The sequence below is a fragment of the Globicephala melas genome, chromosome 11, assembly GCF_963455315.2.
Source record: "Globicephala melas chromosome 11, mGloMel1.2, whole genome shotgun sequence".
Taxonomy (NCBI): Eukaryota; Metazoa; Chordata; class Mammalia; order Artiodactyla; family Delphinidae; genus Globicephala; species Globicephala melas.
Window position 1 is genome coordinate 70,836,142 of NC_083324.2, and position 23,438 is coordinate 70,859,579.

At 39.2% G+C, this 23,438-nt stretch overlaps 1 protein-coding gene across 7 annotated transcripts in view; it reads left to right on the top strand.

Annotated features, from left to right (window-relative positions):
• The first annotated feature begins 1,035 nt into the window (after positions 1–1,035).
• The window catches only part of UBR2 (ubiquitin protein ligase E3 component n-recognin 2), a 116,080-nt gene continuing 93,677 nt past the window's right edge, over positions 1,036–23,438 (top strand). For 5 of the 7 annotated variants that reach the window (XR_009565734.1, XR_009565735.1, XM_030870718.2 and 2 more), the window contains exons 1-2: positions 1,036–1,434; positions 10,998–11,257. Coding sequence is in view for 3 of the 7 variants with exons in the window: in XM_030870718.2 (XP_030726578.1) it covers positions 1,357–1,434; positions 10,998–11,257 (338 nt within the window). In the remaining 4 variants the exon portion in view is untranslated. Of the gene's footprint in view, positions 1,435–10,997; positions 11,258–17,673; positions 17,698–23,438 lie in introns of those variants that run through there. The other 2 variants (XM_060307460.1, XM_060307458.2) reach the window with 2 other exon arrangements.

Consider the following 23,438-nt stretch of genomic DNA (forward strand, 5'->3'; position numbering starts at 1 on the left):
ATTTCCATTGAGCTTGAAGTTCTAATCTTATACATATATTAGTTTTTTTTTTAAAGTGATGACAAGGCTTATTTGGACTGTGGGATGATGGGTAATTTTTATTTCCTTAAAAAAAAAAAAAACTTGGTTAATATTATAATTTTGTTAACAATAACAACAAAAACATGTCCCAAACCTGGATTGGTTCAGAATTTTTTTTGCCTAATGTAATTCACAATTTCTTTGTGGGAATAAATCAGCATGCCTAATAAAATGTTAAGCAATTTTCTGATAACTCTAAAGGAATTGGAGACTTGTTCTAAGAAATCCACTCACCCAACTATCAGTCAAGAGCCTAATTACCTCTACCCAAACGTAATTTTCTTTTGTATCTAATCTAACAATGATTATTTATTTCTATAAAATGTCCCTATCAAGAGTGAACCTTTGAATTGGCTTGGTAGACTCCTTCTCCTCTGCAGCAAGATTTGTTATAAATTTAATAAACGGTCATATCTAAATCACTTGGAAACGTTTTCCTTTAACACCATTTTAACATGTTTTAAAACCTTTAAAAACCTGAGAAATGTACACCTCGGTTACCAGTCTAAAGAATGAGGGGTTGATGGATGACAGGGCCTTAGAACAATAGGGATAGAACGTAATTCGTTCATTCGACAAGTATTTGAGTTCGTACATATGCCAGGCTTTGAAAAGTACTCGAGTTCTGCCACGTGCCAGGCACTGTTCTAAGCTCTGGGGATACAAAAATGAACAAAGGGTGTTAAGGGAATAAAACTCAGTACCACACATGATCTCGCGCTTCTCGCCTCTTCCCTGGTGGGCGCCTCTCGCCGCTATGATTCTATGATTCTTGCTGGGCACAAAAGCCCCGCCCGCCCGCTTATCTGCCGTTTGCCCAAGGCTCTTAGGAGGAGATGGACTACAACTCCCACAATGCCATCCTGGGGCCTCCTTGTAAGGGCTCCACCTTTTCCCTGGCCGTGCGGAGGACGACTACAGTTCCCAGAGTGCTCTGCTTCGCCTTTTGGGTGTTGTTGCCCCTTTCCCGGAGCGGGACACGGTAGAAGCGGGCAAGAGTGCCAGGCCCGGGTTCTCTGTGTCCTTCCACGGGGCAGGGACGAGGCAGTGACTTGACTCTGGGCGCAGAGCCCGCGAGGGAGCGCAGGACGCGCCGTCCCTTCTGCCCGGCTCACCTCACGCTACTCTCCGTCTTTTCCACCGGCGGCCGCCTGGGCGGCTCGGGACCGACCGCCCGGGGCAGCGGTGGCGGTCTCGGCCGCCGGGGCTGTGGCGAGGCCGCGGCCCTCGGGGCGGCGGTAGCGGCGCCAGCGCTGGGGAGGCGAAGGAGGGAAGATGGCGTCGGAGCTGGAGCCCGAGGTGCAGGGCCTAGACCGGAGTTTGCTGGAATGTTCGGCTGAGGAGACCGCGGGGGTGAGTGCCGGGACCCAGGCGGGGACGTCCGGCCGTCGCAGGCCGCGCCCCGGGGGAGGAACAGATTACTGGAAATCCCGGAGCGGCCGGGCCCTGACTTGGGGTGACGACCGCGCTGGCCCCGTCGGCCTCGCCTTGTGGGTAACGGCCTGGGGAGGCCCCAGATCTTGTCCCTCTCCTTCCTTCTTTATCCACGAGTAGCCCGCAGGGCTGCTGGGTGCACCAGCCACCCTCACGTACCCTTTCGCTCTTCCATTATTTCTGCTTTCCCCCACACTCCCAGTAAGTCCCCAGCACAGGGCCTTTGCCCTTTATGCCAACTCTTAGAAGAGGGGAGGGAAAGACGCTTCCTGTTTTTTTTGGGTACTTTGTCTTCCTGATTCATTTGCCTCCTCCTCTGAAACCTGCTACCTTATTTTGTTTCTGGGACCGCCCTAGGCACCAGAGGATGCCAGCGACACTGTTCACCCTCTTTACCTCTTAAGTGCGTTTTCGCACCGGTTTGGTCAGTCTACAACGTTGATGAATGTACGGAAAGTAGTGTCTTGACACGTTAACTGAGTGTGAGAAAGTGGTAGTGGAGACTGGGAGATTAAAACAATAATTTGTCTAGGAGTTGGGGGTAGTTGGAGAACAAACGTTATATGACTTCGAGAGAGCACCTCTCAGTAAATGGAAGCTAATAATGTGAGGTTTGGTCACAGCATAGTGGGAGCAGTTACGCCCCAAACTTAAAGCATTCAGACCTAGTCTTGTACTTAAACTGTAATACGAATATGCTGTATAAGTAGCAGAGTTGTAAAATAATTAATAAAACTCGATGGTATCTTTCCTCAAGGACAGGGAACACCCCCTAGAACAAATTGTCCATAATGATTCTGAATGGGCCAAAACAGCTGAGGCCCCACCTCTAGGGCCTCCAATTTAAAAAGCTGATAGGAAGGGAGTGACCTTTGAGCACAAGTCAACAATCTGAATGTTAGGAGCAAAATTGTAGTGGGGCGCTGTGGGGCTGTTGGTTAGTGAGGAGTTATTTTGGGTGAATTGATGAAGACAGTAAACTCATAGTGGAAATAAATGTCAGGAGTAGAGGTGAAAAGTTTAAAGAAATACATTGTTGAATGATGCATCTTTGTTTGTTTGTTTTTAAACCAACTTGTTTAGTCTAGTTCTGTTTTCATTTACTTTCCGCTTAGTATTGCAACCCAAGGATTTTCCCCATCTGCCTTTTCATTTATCAAGAGGTTGAAAAAGAAAACGAAAGCAGTGTTCAAAGTAAATAGTAAAATGGTAATGACAGCTATTCCCTATCCATGTGATCTTATCAATATCTAGATAGCTAATCTGTTATTTACCTCAAAAATTTTTTTTTACTCCCACCAAATTTTGTCTGTTGACCCAGTGATACAGGCTATGTACTCTGTTTTTCCAATTCTAAAAGTGCAAGCCGCCAGTACACCTGAAACTAACACAACATTGTTAATGGACTATACTCCAATATAGAATAAAAATTAAAATAAACAAATAAAAGTGCAAGCTATCAAGTGATTAGAGCTTTTCCAGTTTGTTGAGGTTCCTGAGGAAACTAGTTATAAAACTGGTGCTAGAGAGCAATGCTCCTAGTCCTTGTGTAGTGAAATTCTCAGACGTAGTGGGGGAAATTAAGGAAAATGCAGTCAAAACTTATAAATTTGGACTTAATTCGAGTTTGTGAAGTTCACAGTCTGAGCTACATTTTAGTTTTGCTCTGTTTACTCTTCTTTTTAAAATTATTTATTTATTTATTAGGCTGCGCCAGGTCTTTAGTTGCGGCATGCTTGATCTAATTCCCTGACCAAGGATCAAACCCAGGCCCCCTGCATTGGGAGCACGGAGTCTTAAAGCGCTGGACCACCAGGGAAGTCCCTTTGCTCTGTTTACTTTTTTTTTTTTTTTTTTTTAAGCGGTACGCGGGCCTCTCACTGTTGTGGCCTCTCCTGTTGCGGAGCACAGGCTCCGGACGCGCAGGCTCAGCGGCCATGGCTCACGGGCCCAGCCGCTCTGCGGCATGTGGGATCTTCCCGGACCGGGGCACGAACCCACGCCCCCTGCATCGGCAGGCGGACTCTCAACCACTGTGCCACCAGGGAAGCCCTGCTCTGTTTACTTTTAAATGACTTTCTGAAAAATAAGATTAAAAGAAAATTTAGTCTGAAGGCCAACAAAATTTCTTAAAGAAGCGTTCATCTAATATTAAAATACAAGATTCTTGCAGCAGTATAATTTGCCCTTACTTTGTGAGGAGTTTATTGTTTGTATTTGATTAAAACAGCATAACACTTTACTGTTCTTTCAGCTTAGGCCCCAGCCCAGCCATTTATCACAAATTAAAATTAATTGGGGGACTTCCCTGGTGGTCCAGTGATTAAGACTCAGCGCTCCCAATGCAGGTGGCCCAGTTTCAATCCCTAGTCAGGGAAGTAGATCCCACATGCTGCAACTAAGAGGTCTCATGCTACAACTAAATATCCTGCATGCTGCAACAAAGATCCTGTCTACCGCAACTTAGACCCAATACAGCCAAAAAAATAAATAAATATATTTTTTTAAATTAAAATGAATTAATAAAGTTTTCTCCAGTAAAAATAAATTTTAGAGAGGGTAAACAAGCAAAGCAGTTATTAACAGCCTTTAGACCTCTGTTGCTGATAATTTGTTGGGATCACATCCATCTAAAGTTACTTAATAATGACTAGTGGCATTTTTCGCACAATTTATTTACACACTTGCTTTTCTTATTTGTATTATGAGGAGGAAGGACTTTTTGTGATCCCATCTATTCTTACTAGAATGCCTCACAAATAAAAGTATTTAAGTACTACTCACTTCAATAATTTTAAGTTTAGGATATTAAACTGGCCCTCTGTTGTAGTTTTTTCTTTTCCTTGATAGAGTTGATTCTACAAGTATGACTTCCCCAACACTTCTTGACTCTATCTACATTTCATGCTCCACAGATTTGATTGTATGTTCCAGTGGATGATTATGATTTAAGAGGTACATATATTGTTTTTCCCCAAATCTGAAAGAAATACATATTCATTATAGAAGTCTTATGTAGAGTATTATACCTATATTGGTTACTTTTTGCCTTAAAATTTTCAACAGTTTTATATAAAATTCACGTATCTTAAAATTCAAGTCAGTGGTTTTTAGTATATGCAGAGTTGTGCAGCCCTCACCACAATCAATTTTAGTACATTTTCATCACTGCAAAAAAGAAATCCTATATCCATTAGCTATACACTCCCCATTTTCTCCTAACCTCCCAAACTCTAGGCCCACTGCTGACCTATTTCTTTGTCTCCATAGATTTGTCTATTCTGGAAATTTCATGTAAACAGAATCATGTAATATGTTGTCTTTTGTGACTGGCTTCTTTCACTTAGCATAAGTTTTTAAGGTTCATCCATGTTGCAGCATGTATCATCAATACTTCATTCCTTTTTACTGCCAAATGATAGTCCATTACGTGGATATACCATATTTTATTTATCCATTCATCCGTTGATGGATGTTTGGATTATTTCTACTTTGTGGATATTATGAATTGTGCTATGGTGAACATTTCTGTACAATTTTTTATGGGGACATATGTTTTCATTTCTCTTGGGCATATACCCAGGAGTGGAATTGCTGGGTCAGGAATTGCTAGACTAAAATGGCTGCATCATTTTACCTTCCCACTAGCAGATGTGAAGTTTTCAGTGGGTTTTTTCACATCCTTGCCAGCACTAGTTAATTGTCTGTCTTTTTGATTATAGCCATTCTGTTAGGTGTAAAGTGGCATCTCCTTGTAGTTTTGATTTGTATCAGTATTTCCCTCGTGACTCATGATGTTGAACATCTTTTCATAAGCTTATTGGCTATTTGTATATCTTCTTTGGAAGTGTCAATTCAGATCTTTTGCCTATTTTTTCATTTTGTCTTCTGTTTTTTGCCTATTTTTAAATTAGATTCTCTTGTTTTTTATTACTGAGTTTCTGTATTATTTTGATTTGTGAATGTTTTTACTTCATTTCTAGAACTCTTAATATGATTTGTTTTAAATTTTTCTTAGTTCTAATTTTTTCTTAGTATAGTCCCGAAAGCTCCATTTTGGCCCTAGCAATTGTTGTTTTAGATTGTTGTTTTGTAGTTAACTTACATGTTGGTTATCCTTGTTCGAAAGCAAAATCAAATGTGCTTAAATAGAGTACAATTTTAATTTGGCATAGAATAATTAGATACTGTGATAAAAGGCTAACCCCTAGGGATTCTTTGATTTTTGTGTTTATTGTACTTGCTCTCTATCCCAAGGCTGAAATTAGCTTTCAAAAAAAGGCGAGCTCCTGCAAACATTGTCATAACATGTTTACTTTAGTGGAATGAGTTGACAGTTTCTCTACTTCCGTTACTGAGGACTTCTAATAAGATAGTGCTTATTACTCTGGTGTGCACATTAGTGTGACAGCCACAAGTGTCTGAAATAAGGACAGATTAACATGCAACCAAATTAGAAATATCAATAATTCTTCATGTTGAAGAAACAGTTACAGTTAGCTTATATTACTGAGATCTGATATGAAAAGCTATAGGTTTTCTTTCTTTTGAGAAATATGTGAACCATTATTCTTAAAGGCAGCCAGAAATTTTCTCTTCACAACTTTTTTTTTTTAATCTATAGTGTCGCTAACCACTAATTCTATATTTCTTGTATAGATTTTTTCATGTAAAGGTGTCTTGCTTTATATATTAAGTGTTTAAATTTAATAAAGTTAAAATCCCAAATCAGGTGGTTTTTTGTTTGATTTTGTTTGTTTTGTTTTGCGAGTGGGCTTTCTCTAGTTGGTGGTGAGCGGGGTCTACTCTTCGTTGTGGTGTGTGGGCTTCTCATTGCGGTGGCTTCTCTTTTTGCAGAGCATGGGCCCTAGACGTGTGGGCTTCAGTAGTTGTGGCACACGGGCTCAGGAGTTGTGGTTCACGGGCTCTAGAGCGCAGGCTCATTAGCTGTGGTGCACTCTATGTGCTCTGTGGCACGTGGGATCTTCCCAGACCAGGGCTTGAACCCGTGTCCCCTGCATTGGCAGGCGGATTCTTAACCACTGTGCCACCAGGGAAGTCCTGTGAGGTGGTTTTATTTTTATTTATTTATTTATTTATTTTTTGTGAGGTGGTTTTAAATGGAGCATATGCCTGCCTTTCTTGAAACAGACTTTTGTGTCTTGTTAATAATTTATAATAATATATAATAAAAGATATTTAGAGTAAAATGCTTGTTTTACTAATGATATATTTTGTATAAGGCAACTGATTTTTTTTTCTTAACCAGAAGCTGATACTAGTTTCTGAATTTTTTGTTTAAGAAATCTGTGAACAGATTTGACCCATCAGTGTTGTTAGAGCCACAAGACAACATAATTTCTTTTAGAAAGCATCACCCTTTATCCTCCCTGGATTAAAATTCTGCAAAAGTGATATTTTAAGAGAAATGGGAACATAAAATATAAAACAAAAAATTGCTGTTAAAATAAAACCTTTAAATGTGTTGTAAATTAAAATTGAAGCATAGTTTTCTAGGATTGTGGAGATGAATTCTTGAATCTGAATGCTTAATTTTTCATCCATAAACAATAAATTGCTTAGGATAATTTGACTGCATTCATATTTTGAATTAGGGTTTGCTGACAATGGGTGAAAACCCCTTTGATGTGGCCAAAAACATGTTTTTTAGCTCAAAGAATTAGATTTTTGTTTGCTTTTTGGTTGACTCTGTCTTTTACTATTGACTATCTTTTTTTTTTTTTTCTCGTTTGTTTTATAATTACTGAACTTAATGTGTGTGTGTGTGTATAATTTTGATTTGGAGCCACTTCTCCACTTCTCCTTGTAAGACCTTATACTCTTGTCTTACAGTGTTAGACATCTCTTGAACAATCTTTAAACCTATGGGATTGTCTCACCAGAAGTACTGTTTTAAGAGTAATTTAGTCTCTTTCCTACTTGCATAAAGCAAACACAGCAAAATTAGTAACATTTAGAAAGGATTGTTTCACTTTCGGGGTGAAAAGTTTTTCACTGTTATAAGTTTCCATCCAGCCCCTTAACTTATGAAGAGATTTTTACATTTTTAGGAAAAGTTCTCTAAAATGTGAAATTGACTAGAAAGGTAGTATATATCACCTCATGAATATGTAAAATCTCTCTATATATGTTATTTTTTCAGAGGAAGGAAGTGAGCTGAAGATTGTGCAAGTAATAGTTAAAAAGAAGACCTTATACTCTTGTCTTAACAGTGTTAGACATCACATAAACGTAAACTTTTTTTTTTTAATTAATTTTTTTTGGAGTATAGCTGCTTTACAATGTTGTGTTAGTTTCTCCTGTACAGCAAAATGAATCAGCTATATATATACATATATCCCCTCTTTTTTGGATTTCCTTCCCATTTAGGTCAACACAGTGCATTAAGTAGAGTTCCCTGTGCTATACAGTATGTTCTCATTAGTTGTCTGTTTTATACATACTATCAATAGTGTATATGTGTCAATCCCAATCTTCATAAACTCTTTTTTAACAAGGATGTAATTTGAAATTTAGGTTGTAATCTATAGGTAAACATTGGACTTATGAGTTAACAGTTAACTGCATTTTTGTAGAAGTGAGTTGTTTCATATTTTCTGACTTCAAATTTTCACTTGGTTTAGAGCCAAAATGAGCAGGTCTTAATGACATAATTTGTAACTAAATAAATTATGTTTATTTGGAGGACAAACACAGATGGAATTGGCATGGGAAGCAGGAATAAATAAATGACAGAATATAGGGGAAAGCCTTAGGACTTAAGGAAATAGAAAGGGAAAAGAAAGGAGGTGGTTTGAAGGATGCCTATATAGGACTTATTTGGTTTGGTTTTTAAGAACCTGCAGGCCTGGATCTGCTTTATTTCTGTGTCCATTGAAGCCACGTTCCATTAAAGCCAAACATCTTTCTGTAATGTCAATGTTAAGTGACAGTCAGTAGTATATACATATTTATAGTCATTCAGTTAACGGATTTTACTAACTGCCCACTGGGGCTTGGTTCTGGTTTAGACATGGGGGATAGGGGAACAGGAGATGGGGGTGAGGAAGAGGCTAAGAAGACGTCTTAGAGAAAGTGAAACATAAACTGAGATCTGAAGAATGAGTAGATAACAGCCCTGTAAAGCAGAGAGAAAGGAGCAATACTGATCAGGAGGAGGAAACTGGAAAGTATGATACAAGGCAAAGGACCTTGTAAACCAGGGGTCCTCAACCCCCGGGCTGAGGACCGGTAGTGGTCCACAGCTTGTCAGGAGCTGGGCTGCACAGCAGGAGGTGAGCAGCAGGCGAGCCAGCGAAGCTTCATCTGCCGCTCCCTATCGCTAGCATTACCGTCTGAACCACCCCCCCCCACCCGCCGTCTGTGGAAAAATTGTCTTCCATTAAACCAGTCCATGGTGCCAAAACGTTTGGGGACCGCTGTTGTAAACCATGTCAGTGGACTTGATTTGATCCTAAATAGAAGGGGAAGCTGAATGACATGATCAGACTGGCATTTTGCAAGAAACACTCTGGTAGTGAGGTTGGAAAAATGGACTGTAGAGGGACCAGACTAGTGGGGATTACTAGTTAGGACACAGTTGCATTAATCCTTGCAAAAGACAGGAGTGGGGAGTTTGGACTAGGGTAGTGGAAGTAGTGCCACCGGAGATGGAGAGAAAGAAATGGATGGATTCAACAGATACTTAGGAGGCCTAATAGACAAGACATGATGACTAATTGGATGTTGGGGTGAGGAAAAAAGATTTCTGAGTTTTTCTGGTTTGGATACCTGGGTAGATGCTGGTGTCTGAAATAGAGAAATGGAGAAAATAGCAGGGTGTTTTTTGTGGTGTGGGAGATCATGAGTTCAATTTTGGACATATTGAGTTGGTGTCTGAAAGGAAAAACTGTTTCTTCCTTTTCTTTTTATTCTCACATCAATACTTCCGGCCGCCAAACGTGTGTGTGTGTGTGTGGGGGGGGGGGTGGTGGTGGTGGTTTCCTACACCAGGCAATTCTCTCGTTCTCAGCAGACACCAGTTGGGTGTCCTACAACTCAGTCAGTTCTGACACTGTACACCTGCAGTTAGCATCAGATCCCACAGATTAAGGGCTCAGTCCCACAAGGCTGCCCCGCTTCACAACTGCAGATGCCAATCACAAGCAGTGGGTCCTCAGGTTACCCACAACTTATGTTGCAAATTAGGGGGTTCCCATGACCCCCTCTTTGGGTTCGATAATTTTCTAGAACGGCTCACAAAACTCAGGGAAACAGTTTATTTACTAGATTACTTGTTTATTATAAAATGATACAACTCAGGAACAGCCAGATGGAATAGAGCAAGGTATGTGGGAAGGGGTGTGGAGCTTCCATGCCCTCTCTGGGCGTGCCAGCACCTCTGTTTGTTCATCAACCAAGGAGATCTCTGAACCCCGACATTTTTGGATTTTTATGGAGGCTTTGTGCCTCCATAGGCATGATGATCAAATGATTGGTCATTAGTGCTTAACTCCACCTCCAGCACCTCTCCCTTCCCTGAAGTTGGTTGGGGTGGAGACTGTAAGTTCCACCCTACTAATCATGTGGCTAGTTCCCCTGGCAACTAGCTTCCCATCTTTAGGGGCTTTCCAAAACTCACCTTAGTAATATCAACTCAGGCCTGATTGAAGGGGGCTTGTTATGAATAGCAAAAGACATTCCTTTCACTTTTATCTCACTTATCACTTAGGAAATTGGAAGATTTTTAAGAGCTCTGTGCTAGGAATGAGAAGACCAAATATGTTTTTCTTATCATAATATCACAGTATCTATTAGATATCTAAGTATAATTATCACAGGTAGTAGGACATGAAAGTTTGGGGACAGGGGAAAGTGACTTTTTAAAATGTTTTTAACAGGGAGAGCAAAGCAGAAAGGGCTTATAGAGAGGTTGATCAGGGAATAAAGATATAATCGATAGAACAAACTCTCTTATGGACTGACATTCATAAGAGACTGGCGTGTCCTTTATAATCATTGAGAAATAGAATTAGTGTATTGGCTGTCCTGTTCACTGTATGCTCTTCCTGTCAGCAAACCGACAGGAGAATCCAGATCACAATCAGAATATCATTTGAGCAAAGCATTAGAAATTAGAAAGGAAGTCAGATGGGCTCAATGGCTAGTGTCTTATAAGATGATATGTTGTGGTCATTTTCCTGTATTGCCTACAGAAGGTTGCTTCAAGAGTCATTTTGAGGAGATGGGCTCGTTCCGCTTTACTTTCACTTTAAGTTGAATTTTAAAATACTGGGCATTTTAGTAAAATTCTAAATTGAGTTTTATCCTTTTTTGGAAAGAAGACATGCAGTGATGAATGTCAATAAAATAATTTATAAGACTCATTATTTTTGCACCTAAAAGAAAATAGAGTATGTTTATTCAAATTAGCAGTTTATTGACCTTGTTTAAAACTATTTTTTCTTTTTTCTTTTTTAAAGAAATGGCTGCAAGCAACTGACCTCACTAGAGAAGTGAACCAGCATTTGGCTCACTATGTACCCAAAATCTACTGCAGGGGTCCCAACCCTTTTCCACAGAAAGAAGACATGTTGGCACACCAAGTTTTGTTGGGACCAATGGAATGGTACCTTTGTGGTGAAGATCCTGAGTTGGGATTTTCAAAACTTGAACAAACAAACAAACCTTCTCATCTTTGTGGTCGTGTTTTTAAAGTGGGAGAACCTACATACTCTTGCAGGTAAGATATTGTCATTTTCTTTCTTTCCTTGTTTTTACTTGACTTTTTTATTCCTGAAACCTTACATTTTTGTTTTCAAATTATGAAATAATCAGTATTATATATGTATATATGTGTGTTAGTTTCCACAACAAATAAATGTGTCTTAATAAATTATTATAAACAAACATTATATAATTATTTTCCAGGTCAAGATATAGAACATCACCAGCATTCCAGAAACCCATTGTGTACTTTATTCCTCCCCCATAATTAGCTCCTACCTTGACTCTTGTAATAATCACTTCCTTGCTTTTTTTTTTTTAACACGGGCCTCTCACTGTTGTGGTCTCTCCCGTTGCGGAGCACAGGCTCCGGACGCACAGGCTCAGCGGCCATGGCTCACAGGCCCAGCTGCTCCGCGGCATGTGGGATCCTCCCGGACCGGGAAACGAACCCGCGTCCCCTGCATCGACAGGTGGACTCTCAACCACTGCGCCACCAGGGAAGCCCACTTCCTTGCTTTTCTTGATGGTTACAGTGATTCTTTTTGATGTTCGAATTATCCTACATTTGACCTTTGAGAGCCCCGTTACACTAGCTTCTTTGCCCTTTTCACATGCCTTTATTAGTTTTTGAGTGCCTCTGCTTTCTGGCATAAGATGTCCACACCTCACTTTGTACTTACTCTGATCCATATGTAGAATCAGCCATTTATGCAGGGAATTTCCTTTTAGTTGGGAATGTTAGTTAGAAATCATGATGTGGGTGCTATATGTACTTACTGCTACTAGGTTGAGTTTGTTTTTTTTTTTTTTTTTTTTTTTTTGATTTCTTGTTGAGAATTAAGTATACAAGGGTAGAAGATGGAGAGGAAAGTGCTCTGTCTCCCTTTATGACTATCTACTTCTGTTTCTCAGAACTAATCATTGTTAACATACTTTTATATGTCCTTCCAGAAATTTTCTATGCATGTACATGCCCACATATGGGGCTATCTTAAACATACACATACGCAGACATACATAGAAAAGGGAATACGTTAGCTATACTGGGCTAAATTTTCCTTTCTCTATTTAACAAAATCTTGACATTGACATCTGTCCATATCAGCTGATATAGCTAGGTAATATTCCATTGTTTGGATATACTATTGATAGAGTCATTTTTTTTCTTAAGACGTTTTCCCATACAACTTAAATTTAATAAGCTTAATTTTGGTTAAGACCTCCGGGTGTCTATGGTAATCTTTCTTTATCAGCATGGTTAGAATACTGATAGAGATCTTTTTATATATTGAAAGGCTGTTAGATCTAGTTTTTTGTCTATACAGAAACCTCTTTGAGTCCTTTATTGGTGTTTGGAGCAGTAGATCTAGTTCAGCCTCATGATTTACAGATGAGAAAACTGAGATCCAATTGTTGTAGTACCATCCTTTGTAGCAAAAAGATCCAGTTCCAAAGAAGGCATTTGTATGTCATGTCTTTTAATCGTCAATCTGGAATGTTGCCTCGGTTTTTCTTTGACTTTCATGATCTTGACATTTTGAAGATTACAGGCCATTTATTTTGTAAATGTACATCAATTTGGGTTTGTCTGATACTCTTCATGATTAGAGTCAGGTTGCCTCTTTCACAGAAATATTGCAGAAATCACGTGTTCTCATTGTATCCTATCTAGTAGCATGTGATTTTGATTTGGTTCAATAACTCTTTAAGTTTGATCACTTGATTAAGCGGATTTCTGCAAGGCTTCTCCACTGTAAAGTTACTCTTTTTCCCTCTTTAATCAGTAAGTATTTGGTGGGGAGATACTTTGAGACTATTAAATATCCTGTTTCTTATCAATGTTCAGTTTTTTAATTTATTTATATCAGTATATGTTCATGGAGCTCCATTATTCTTGTGGTCAAAATTGTTCTAGATTTGACCAGTGGGAGACCCTTCAAGATGTCTTTGTTGTTTTTCATGTCCCCATCATTCTTTGAGCACTTCCTTTTTCTTTCTGACACAAGATATTTTGGACACATCTTGGGCTTTTCCCTACCCCAGCCCTGAAATGAACCATTTCTCTAAGGAGCCTAGTTCTTTTTTAGTAGAGACTAATGTTCAGAAATAAGATACTAAGTGTGCCTGTTGCCATTGGTATGTCACTAATCCCAGGCTCTGTCAGTGGATCTATGTATCTGTAGGTCTCTCTAGTTCCAGTCCAACACCACAGGATTCTTTCTTGTTTTCTTCCTTTGCATATTTTAACTCCCTTCTCTGCTGATGTCATATGTGTCTATGTGTGGGGTCCATCCCAGGGGAGAACAGGTTGGTGCAGGTTTGAATGCTTTGTAGGAAGGCCTTGATTAAATTGACAGGGTTCTGAGAGCTTCCATTACTAGAAGAAGAAGTAGGAAGAATTGTGTTTTCAACAGTGTTCGTGGAATAGGCTTTTGGGAGTTTGGAGGAGTGGAGGTGGGATGACGGGAGGAGGAGTATATCTATTCCCTCAATGAAAGTGGTGCACTGAAAAGCTGTTTGCCTGTACTTGAAGATTAAGTGTGCCTGAAGGATTTGTGGATGAAACCAAGTCAGGGATGATCTCAGCAGAGTTTTCCTGTATGTGCATGGTGGAGTTTGGACTTGGATGTGTCAGTCTGGAGTTTCTTTGAGATATAAAATCATTTCACTAGAGCATGGAGGTATAGGTTAATCCATTCATACCTGTCCTGGGACTCTAACTGTATATTTAGAGGATGTATAGAATTAATGAAAAGGAAGGCACCTTGGGTAAGGGGATTGCCTCATGGTTTGAGGAGAGAACTTTCATTTTCATGACATCATCTAAAGGGTCACAAGGATACATTTATTAAGGATAGGCAACACCAAGAACAGCATTGGCCACTGCTTTTTAAAAATTGACTTGAAAAACTAATATAATAGGCAAAACATGTATTTTGTTGTGTCTCTCAAGAGGTACAAAAGTATATGCCATGAAAGGTACCCTCTCCCACTCATCCCTTAATTTCCCTGTTCCCTTATCCAGAGGTGACCACTGTTACTAGTTTCTTGGGTATTCATCTAGATATCATATGAATATCTAGATCCAAACATTTATACTTTTTTCAATAAATGCTAGCATACCACATAAACTGTTTTCATCTTGCTTATTTCATTTAAAATTTGTCCGTCAGATTGTTAAATAACATATAGAGAGAGAGCTGACTTTGTCTTATCTTTTTAATGGCTGGTTATTATTCTCTTGTATGGATGTTCTGTTCTTTACCTACTTGTCTTCTATTAGTAGACATTTAGGTTGTTTCTGGGACTATAAATAATACTGCATTATTATACTTTGTGTCTTTGTGCACGTGTAGAAGTATATACACAGGATACAATCCTAGAAGTAGAATTTTGGGGTGGAAGGATGCATGCATTTATTTCCTTTTAACAGCCGGTAGCAAAAACTTACAAATGAAAAGGAGATATAATACGCTAGTTGGAGGAGGAAAGGCAGAGTGGAAAACAAACAACAGAAACTGCTATAGTTACGATGGAAGAGATTGGAAAATGTCTTTCAGCCAGCCTTATGAGGGGAAGAAACCAGGGAGCAGAGGATAGGCTGTGGCAGCCAGAAAGAAGAGGCAGATTGGCCAATTCCCTGAACTACTGAAGAAAGAAAGCAGTATCTGGGGACCTGCACTTGGACAGACAAGTAGCCTGGAATGGGGGAGAGGGATATAATATATGACGGCCCCACTAGGACTCAAGTTTGAACCAGACTCTTAGAGGATATTTCTAAACTTTGTTGTGGCTTGAAGTTGGCCGACTCCAGGTTAAGGGCCCAGACTTCCACAAGACTGTCTAAAATACAGCTGCAAGTTTGGGGAACCCCAGAGCCATCCTCAGTTCTCATCAGCTGGCTACAAATTTCAGGCATCTCCATAGACTACTTGAGGTTGCATAATTCACTAGAACAACTCACAACTCAGGAAAATGCTGCACTTATGATTAAAGTTTTATCATAGCAAAAAGACACAAATCAGAACCAGCCAAAGGGCAAGATTTGCAAGTGCTAAGTTTTTGTTGTTCTCGGTGACATGTTATTATCCTCCTGGCACATTAATGCTTGACAACACACAGAGTATTGCCAACCAGGGAAGCTCACCCAAGCTTAGGTGTCCAGAGTTTTTATTGGGTTTCATTATATAGGCATGATTAATTGAATCATTGCCCACATGGCTCAATATCCAGCTCCACTTCCCTTCCCAGAGGTGGGGCTAATATTATGTGCCTGAAAACCCCAGCCCTTTAATTACGTGGTTGATTTTTCTGATATGGCCAACCTCCACTCTGTTATCTCATTAGTATAAACTTTCAGATATGTGGGGGACGGGTGGGAGCATGACTAGCAAAGACACTGCTATCACATGGGAAATTTCGAGGATTTACAGGTTACCTCCTAGGAACCCTAGACAAAGGTCAGCCAAATTCTTTATCACACAGTTGTTGAGAAGGTAAATGAGGTCCTTTGTGTAGTGCTTTCCACAGTACTTGGTACATAGTAAACTCTTAGTAAATGGCCATGCTGGGGTCCTGAGGATGAATGTCTTATGCTAAAAGTAGGTGTTCCCGTGAAACCCAGGACCCTGATGAAATGACAATGGAGTCTATTACTTGGAAAGATGAAATATGGTTGTTGGAATTCTGGGAGAGTTTGTAAACTGACCCTTCAGGATAAAGGTGACTTATGTCTATAGGGTGGAGGTCGTCTTTAGCCAGAAAAAATGATATTCAGGAGTCTTTTATGTTTAGTACTTAGAAAAGGAGTCTGTGAAGGGAATTAGGTTAATTTTTCTGTTATTTGTTCATTGTTTCTAAAATTGTGTAGGTCCCAAATTATCTCTCTGAAGCCTCTGTGATGTCAGAAAAAGCTGTGTTTTCAGGCAGTGGGCTAATGTTTATATTTGTCTGTACTTAGTTCTCTATTAGGAAAAATGTAATCAAACCTGTCACTTGTTATTTCTTTCTAAATAGAGGTGGTTGTTTTTTTGTGGTTTTTTTAACATCTTTATTGGAGTATAATTGCTTTACAATGGTGTTAGTTTCTGCTTTATAAAAAAGTGAATCAGCTATACATATACATATATCCCCATATCTCCTCCGTCTTGCCTCTCCCTCCCACCCTCCCTATCCCACCCCTCTAGGTGATCACAAAGCACTGAGCTGATCTCCCTGTGCTATGCAGCTGCTTCCCACTAGCTATCTGTTTTACATTTGGTAGTGTATATATGTCCATGCCACTCTCTCACTTCGTCCCAGCTTACCCTTGCCTCTCCCCACGTCCTCAAGTCCATTCTCTACGTCTGCGTCTTTATCACCCTGTGAGGTGATTGTTATTAGGGGCAGTCATCTTAGTGTTGATGTTGATCATAGCTATGTATATTTTGACATCTCATAACCATTAAGAAAAATAAAATACTAGTAAAATATGAAATCATACTTTGGTGTATGGTTTACATTTTAACTTAAACTAAGCTGGATTTAGTTCCATTGTTTTTGTTGTATAGTTAAATTAAAAACATTCTTTTTTAACATTTAAAAACTTACTGCATGAATGTTATAGATTACCAGAATTTGGGGTTGGGAGTTACGCTGCCACCAGTTAGGAATATTCTTAGCATATGTTTCCAGATAGTACTTTATGATGCTTTATTATAAACTTTATTAAACAGTTTTGCTTGTTTAACTTTTTTTAACTCCAGTTCTGTCAATAATGATGGATAAGGTTATGCTAAAAATAACAAACAACCCTACAATCTCAGAGACTTTAAATATCCAAAATACATTTATTATTCAGACTGTGTGACCAATTCAGATCAGTGGGGGTGATGAGTGGAGGGTTCTACTCTAGGTAGTTACTTCATACCATGTAACATCTCCATAAACTTCATGTTTTTAGGGTTCACCACAGCAAGGGAAGAGGAGGGTCTTGCACAGCAGATAAATTGCTCTGGCTCAGAAATGATGACCATGCCTACATCCCTTTAGCTAGAACTAGTTAGAAGGCCTCTGTCCAACTGCAAAACAGGGCAGGGAAGTGTAATTCTCCTATGTCTGTAAGAGATGCAAACTTGGAAGTGGATGAACATTAGAAGTGTTTTCAGTGATCTTCAGGATTTGGGGGTTATTTTTCCTCCCTCACAGAGTTGTTAGGATAAAATGAGATAATGTGTATAAAAGCACTTGGGGAACTATAAGGAATTTTTTTTTTTTTCCCCCCAGTACGCGGGCCTCTCACTGTTGTGGCCTCTCCCGTTGCGGAGCACAGGCTCCGGACGCCCATGGCTCACGGGCCCAGCCGCTCCACGGCATGTGGGATCTTCCCGGACCGGGATACGAACCCGTGTCCCCTGCATCGGCAGGCGAACTCTCAACCACTGCGCCACCAGGGAAGCCCTATAAGGAATTTTTGTATGTAAGATTTTTTAAGCGCAATACTCAGCCTTAAAATACATTACTGAGCCGTGAGTAATAAATATCTTAAGCAGAGGGATAGAGATGGTTTCATTCCTTTTCTGTTTGGAAATATAAAGCTCTAATATGGAAGAACCACTTATTTCTAGTAAGAAGAGTTGTTTGTTAGTTTCTTGCTTTTTAGAAAACTTGAACACTTGATCTCTTTTTAGGAGAGTTCTATTTTAAGACTGGTTTTTTTTTTTTTTGGCTGCATTGGGTCTTCATTGCTGCATGCGGGCTTTCTCTAGTTGCGGCGAGCAGGGGCTACTCTTCGTTGTGGTGCACGGGCTTCTCATTGAGGTGGCTTCTCGTTGCAGAGCACAGGCTCTAGGTGCGCGGGCTTCAGTAGTTGCAGCATGTGGGCTCAGTAGTTGTGGCTCGCGGGCTCTAGAGCGCAGGCTCAGTTGTGGCACACAGGCTTAGCTGCTCTGTGGCATGTGGGATCTTCCCGGACCAGGGCTCGAACCCATGTCCCCTGCATTGGCAGGTGGATTCTTAACCACTGCGCCACCAGGGAAGTTCCTAAGACTGTTTCTTTTTAACATGAATGGTCCAGAGATTGAAATGAATGCTGTGTTAGTTTAAAAAATATTGGTTACCTCTAATTATGGATGTGACACATGAATGAAATTATACTGTATGTATTGTAAATGTGTCTTTTTTTCATGAAACAATTTGTCTTAGAGATCTTTCCCAGTCAGTATATATAAATCTCCATCATTCTTTTAACTGCTGTGTTTCCATAGTAAGGACAGGCCATGATTTATTTGATTGCCCTGTTTATTAATGAAATTAGAAATCGATATATTTTAGGATTTTTTTTTTCTGTAGCAAACTGCACCACAAAGAATATTGTGTACCTATTTGTATACTTCTCTTTTTATACCCATTTCAGTATTTTCCAAGGGAGATACCTAGAAATAAAATTTCAATGCTGTATATTATCACTGTGGCCTTCAATATATTGGAATTTCCCTTGTCTACCTTGCTGTCTCCAACCTAGGAAAATAACAGGGAGTGGGAAGTTGATATCTCCTGGATAGGTTGGATTCCTGTGGTTGTCTAAAATGAATCTTGTATTCTTGGTTTGGATATTTGTGATCATTTTTATTTATTTTTTATGCACCAGTTTGGTGCAAGATCGAACACAGGAGTATGTGGGGTATAATATCAACTTTACACGTATGCCTTTGTCCAGATGTTAGGAAATAATAGAGGTATGAATAGATTACTGGTAATCCTTTTGGGTAAGGAGACTTGGATTTATATCAACAAAATTTTCCTATTGATACCCTATTTGAGTTCTTTATTTTTTAGGGGAAAATTTATATATTTCAAAAGGCACAAATCTTAATTGTACATTTTTGACAATAGTTAACCTCATGTAACTCACATCCTCCCAAGATAGAGAACATTTTCATCTAACTAGAGATTTCCTTAACAGCTCCAGCCCTTAGGTAACCACTATTCTGATATTTTCACCTTAGATTAGTTTTGTCCATTCTAGAACTTCATCAAAATGAAATCATACTGTTTGGTGCCTGGCTTCTTTTACTCAGCATAATATATATCTGATTCATTCATGATCCTATGATTATTAGAGATTGTTTCCATTTTTATTGCTGAGTAGTTGTCCATTGTATGAGTGTATTGTAATTGCCCATAATCCATTGTACTACTGATGAACATTTGAGTTGTTTCAGTTTGAGGGTATCATAAATAAGCCTTCTATGACTTCTTTTTTATCAGCTCATTCTACTTTTTGGTAGATACTTTAAATATTTAGAGCTAAGGAAAATGGTTTATTTCATGAATCATATCAGCTTATGCCAACATTATATTAAATGCAACATATTAAAGTATTAGGCATTATTATTTTGTACTCGGCTATAAATCTGTGTGTTTAAAATACCAAATAAGGGAATTCCCTGGCGGTCCAGTGGTTGGGACTCCTCACTTCCACCTCAGGGGTCATAGGTTTGGTCCCTGGTTGGGGAACTAGATCCCACATGTTCCACGGCGCAGCCAAACAAAAGATAAGATAAAATACCAGATAATAAATCTTGCACTATTAAAAATCTTCAGCTTTTTATGAAACATTTTAGGAATATTAAGACACCATTAAAATAGGCTTTCCTAAACTGTTATCTAAGAGAAGGCACCCTTAGCTGGCTACAACCATTTGCAAAACAAGTCTTTTTGTGGACATATATTTAAATATTCATGGATAAATCTCCAGGAGTAGAATTGCTGTGTCAAGGGTCAGGTATATTTGAACTTGACAAGAAACTGCCAAAACTTTTTCTAAAATTTTTTTTTGTTCCCACCAGTAATGTTCCACTTGCTCCATATTCTCACCAACATTTGATGTTGTCAGTCTTTTAAATTTTAGCTGTTCTATATAGTGATATCTCAATTTAATTTATCTTAATTTAATTTAAAATATCTCAGTTTAATTTTCTCTAATGACTAATGATGTTGGTGCAATTTTGCATGTGTTCATTGCCCATTTACCTAATGAAGTTTTTGTTCAAGTCTTTTGTCTGTTTTTTATTGGCTTCTGTATATTTTTTATTACTGAGTTTTGGAGTTCTTTATATGTTCTGTTTCTTTGTGTTTGTGGTGTTTTTTTTCGTCTGTGCTGTGCAGCTTATGGGATTTAGTTCCCCAACCAGGGATTGAATCCGGGGCTTCGGCAGTGAGAGAGCAGAGCCCTCACCACTGGACTGCCGGGAATTCTCTGGAGTTCTTTATGTGTTCTGGATACGAGTCCTTTGTCAGACATGTTTTGTGAATATTTTCTCCCAGTCTGTGACTTGCCTATATGGTGTCTTTTTTTTGGCTACACTGTGTCTTCGTTGCTGTTCGCAGGCTTTCTCTAGTTGCGGCAAGTGGGGGTACTCTTTGTTGTGGTGCGGTGGCTTCTCTTGTTGCAGAGCACGGGCTCTAGGCGTGCGGGCTTCAGTAGCTGTGGCACGCGGGCTCAGTAGTTGTGGTGCACGGGCTTAGTTGTTCCATGATATGTGGGATCTTCCCGAACCAGGGATCGAACCCATGTTCCCTGCATTGGCAGGCGGATTCTTAACTACTGGGCCACCAGGGAAGTCCCTGTACGGAGTCTTCTGATGGCAGGGGTTTTAAATTTTGATGGAGTTTAACTTACCAACTTAAATTTTATGATTGTTTCCTGTGTTAAAGAAATGTCTGCCTTCTCCCAGGTGGCAAGGACATTCTCTCGGTTTTCTTCTATAAACTTTGAAATTTTAGATTTTATTTGTGGGTCTGTGATCTGTCTCAAAACTAATTTTTTTTTGTATGGCTTGAGGTGTAGGGGTTGAGTTTCGTTTACTTACTACATGTGGGGATCCAGTTGTTCTAGCACTGTTTATTCTTTTGCCCATTGAATTGCTTTGGTACCTTATCAAAAACCATTTGCCCATATGAGTGTGGGTGTATTTCAGAACACTCTAATCATTCCATTCATTGATATGGCTATTCGTATGCCAATAACCACATTAACTTGATTACTGTAACTTTGTAGTAAACTTTGAGTTGATTCCATTTTTGTTCCTTTAAAGTTTCATTTGTCTGTTTCAGATCCTTTGCATTTTATAAATTTTAGAATTAGCTTGTCAATGTTTATTTTTAAGAAAGACTGCTGAGATTATGATCAGGATTGCATTGAATCTATAGATCAATTTGGGAAGAATTGACGTTTTAACAATATTGAGTTTTCCAGTCCATTAACATCTTATGTCTCTCCATTTATTGAGGTCTTCTTTAATCTCTTAACCGTGTTTTATGTTTTTATGTAGAATTTATACATACCTATGAGTATTTTATAATGGTATTCTTTTTTCTTAGTTTTAGTTTCTTAGTTTTTTTTTTTTTTTTTTTGGTGGTACGCGGGCCTCTCACTGCTGTGGCCTCTCCCATTGCGGAGCACAGGCTCCAGACGCGCAGGCCCAGCCGCTCCGCGGCATGTGGGATCTTCCCGGACCGGGGCACGAACCCGTGTCCCCTGCATCGGCAGGCGGACTCTCAACCACTGCGCCACCAGGGAAGCCCCTAGTTTCTTAGTTTTAATTTCAGTTTTCTTCTGTGAATATAAAGAAATACAGTTGGGTTCTAATATTGATCTTGTGTCCTGTGACGTTGCTAAATTCGCTTAGTAGTTCTAGTAGTTTTTGTTATCTTCTGGGTTTTGTTCCTTAGGATTTTTGCATAATTGTGTCCTCTCTGAATGGACAGTTTTATTTGTTCCTTTACAGTCTTTCTGCCTTTTATTTTTTTGTGCCTTATTGCACTGGCGAAAGTAGGACATCCTTGCCTTGGATTGGAGGTATTCAGTCTTTTACAGTTAAATATGATGTTAGGTATAGTTTTCTGATATACACCCTTTATCTCATTGAGGACTTTCCCTTCTATTCCTAGTTTGCTGAGTGGTGTTTTTGTTTGATTGTTTTTTGTTTTTTTATAAATGACTGAATGTTGTCAGGTGCTTTTATTACATCTATTGAGATTGTCATAATTTTCCTTTTTTATTCCATTAATGATTGCCTTGACTGATATTTTTCCAAATGGTTTTCATTACTGAGATAAACTCTACTTGATTATCATGTATTGTAACTTTTATATATTGCTGGATTCAGTTTGCTAGTGTTATTAAGGTGTTTTTGTGTCTGTACATTTCATGGATTACAGACACAAAAAAACCTTAATAAAACACTGTCACTTATAGCATAAACCTGTCAGAACAGCAAGTGCAGAGATGGGGCAAGCTTTCAGGTTGCTTGATTCAGTGGCTCAATCATATCATTCAGGGCTCAGCTTCCTTCTCCCTGTCCTCTGCCATTCTTTTTTTAAAAAAAATATTTTAGGGGCTTCCCTGGTGGCGCAGTGGTTGAGAGTCTGCCTGCCGATGCAGGGGACACTGGTTCATGCCTCGGTCCGGGAGGATCCCACATGCCGCGGAGCGGCTGGGCCCGTGAGCCATCGCCGCTGAGCCTGCGCGTCCAGAGCTTGTGCTCCGCAACGGGAGAGGCCACAGCAGTGAGAGGCCCACGTACCACAAAAAAATATATATATATTTTAATTTCATTGGAGTATAGTTGATTTACAATGATGTGTTAGTTTCAGGTGTACAGCAAAGTGATTCAGTTATACATACACATACATTTTTTAGATTCTTTTTTCATATAGGTTATCACAGAATATTGAGTAGAGTTCCCTGTGCTATATAGTAGGTCCTTGTTGGTTATCTGTCTTTTATATAGTAGTGTGTGTATGTTCATTCCAAGCTCCTGATTTATCACCACCACCCCCACACACGTTTCCCCTTTGGTAACCGTAAGTTTGTTTTGGATATCTGTAAGTCTGTTTCTGTATTGTAAATAAGTTCATTTGTATGTTTTTTAAAAATTAAAAAAGAAAATAATAATATAAACCTGCACTTTCTTGTAATGTCTTCATCTGGTTTTGGTAGAGCAGAGTTATGCTGGCCTTATAAAATGAATTGAGAAGTATTCCTTTTTCCTATATTTTTGAAGAATTTGTATAAAATTGGTATGAGTTCTTCCTTCAGCATTTGAAGAATTTTCCAGTAAAACAAACCACTAAGGCCTGGTATTTTCTTCAGAGGAAGTTTTTGATAAATTTCTTTGATGCTTACTAGAGTTATTTAGAGCTTCATTTCA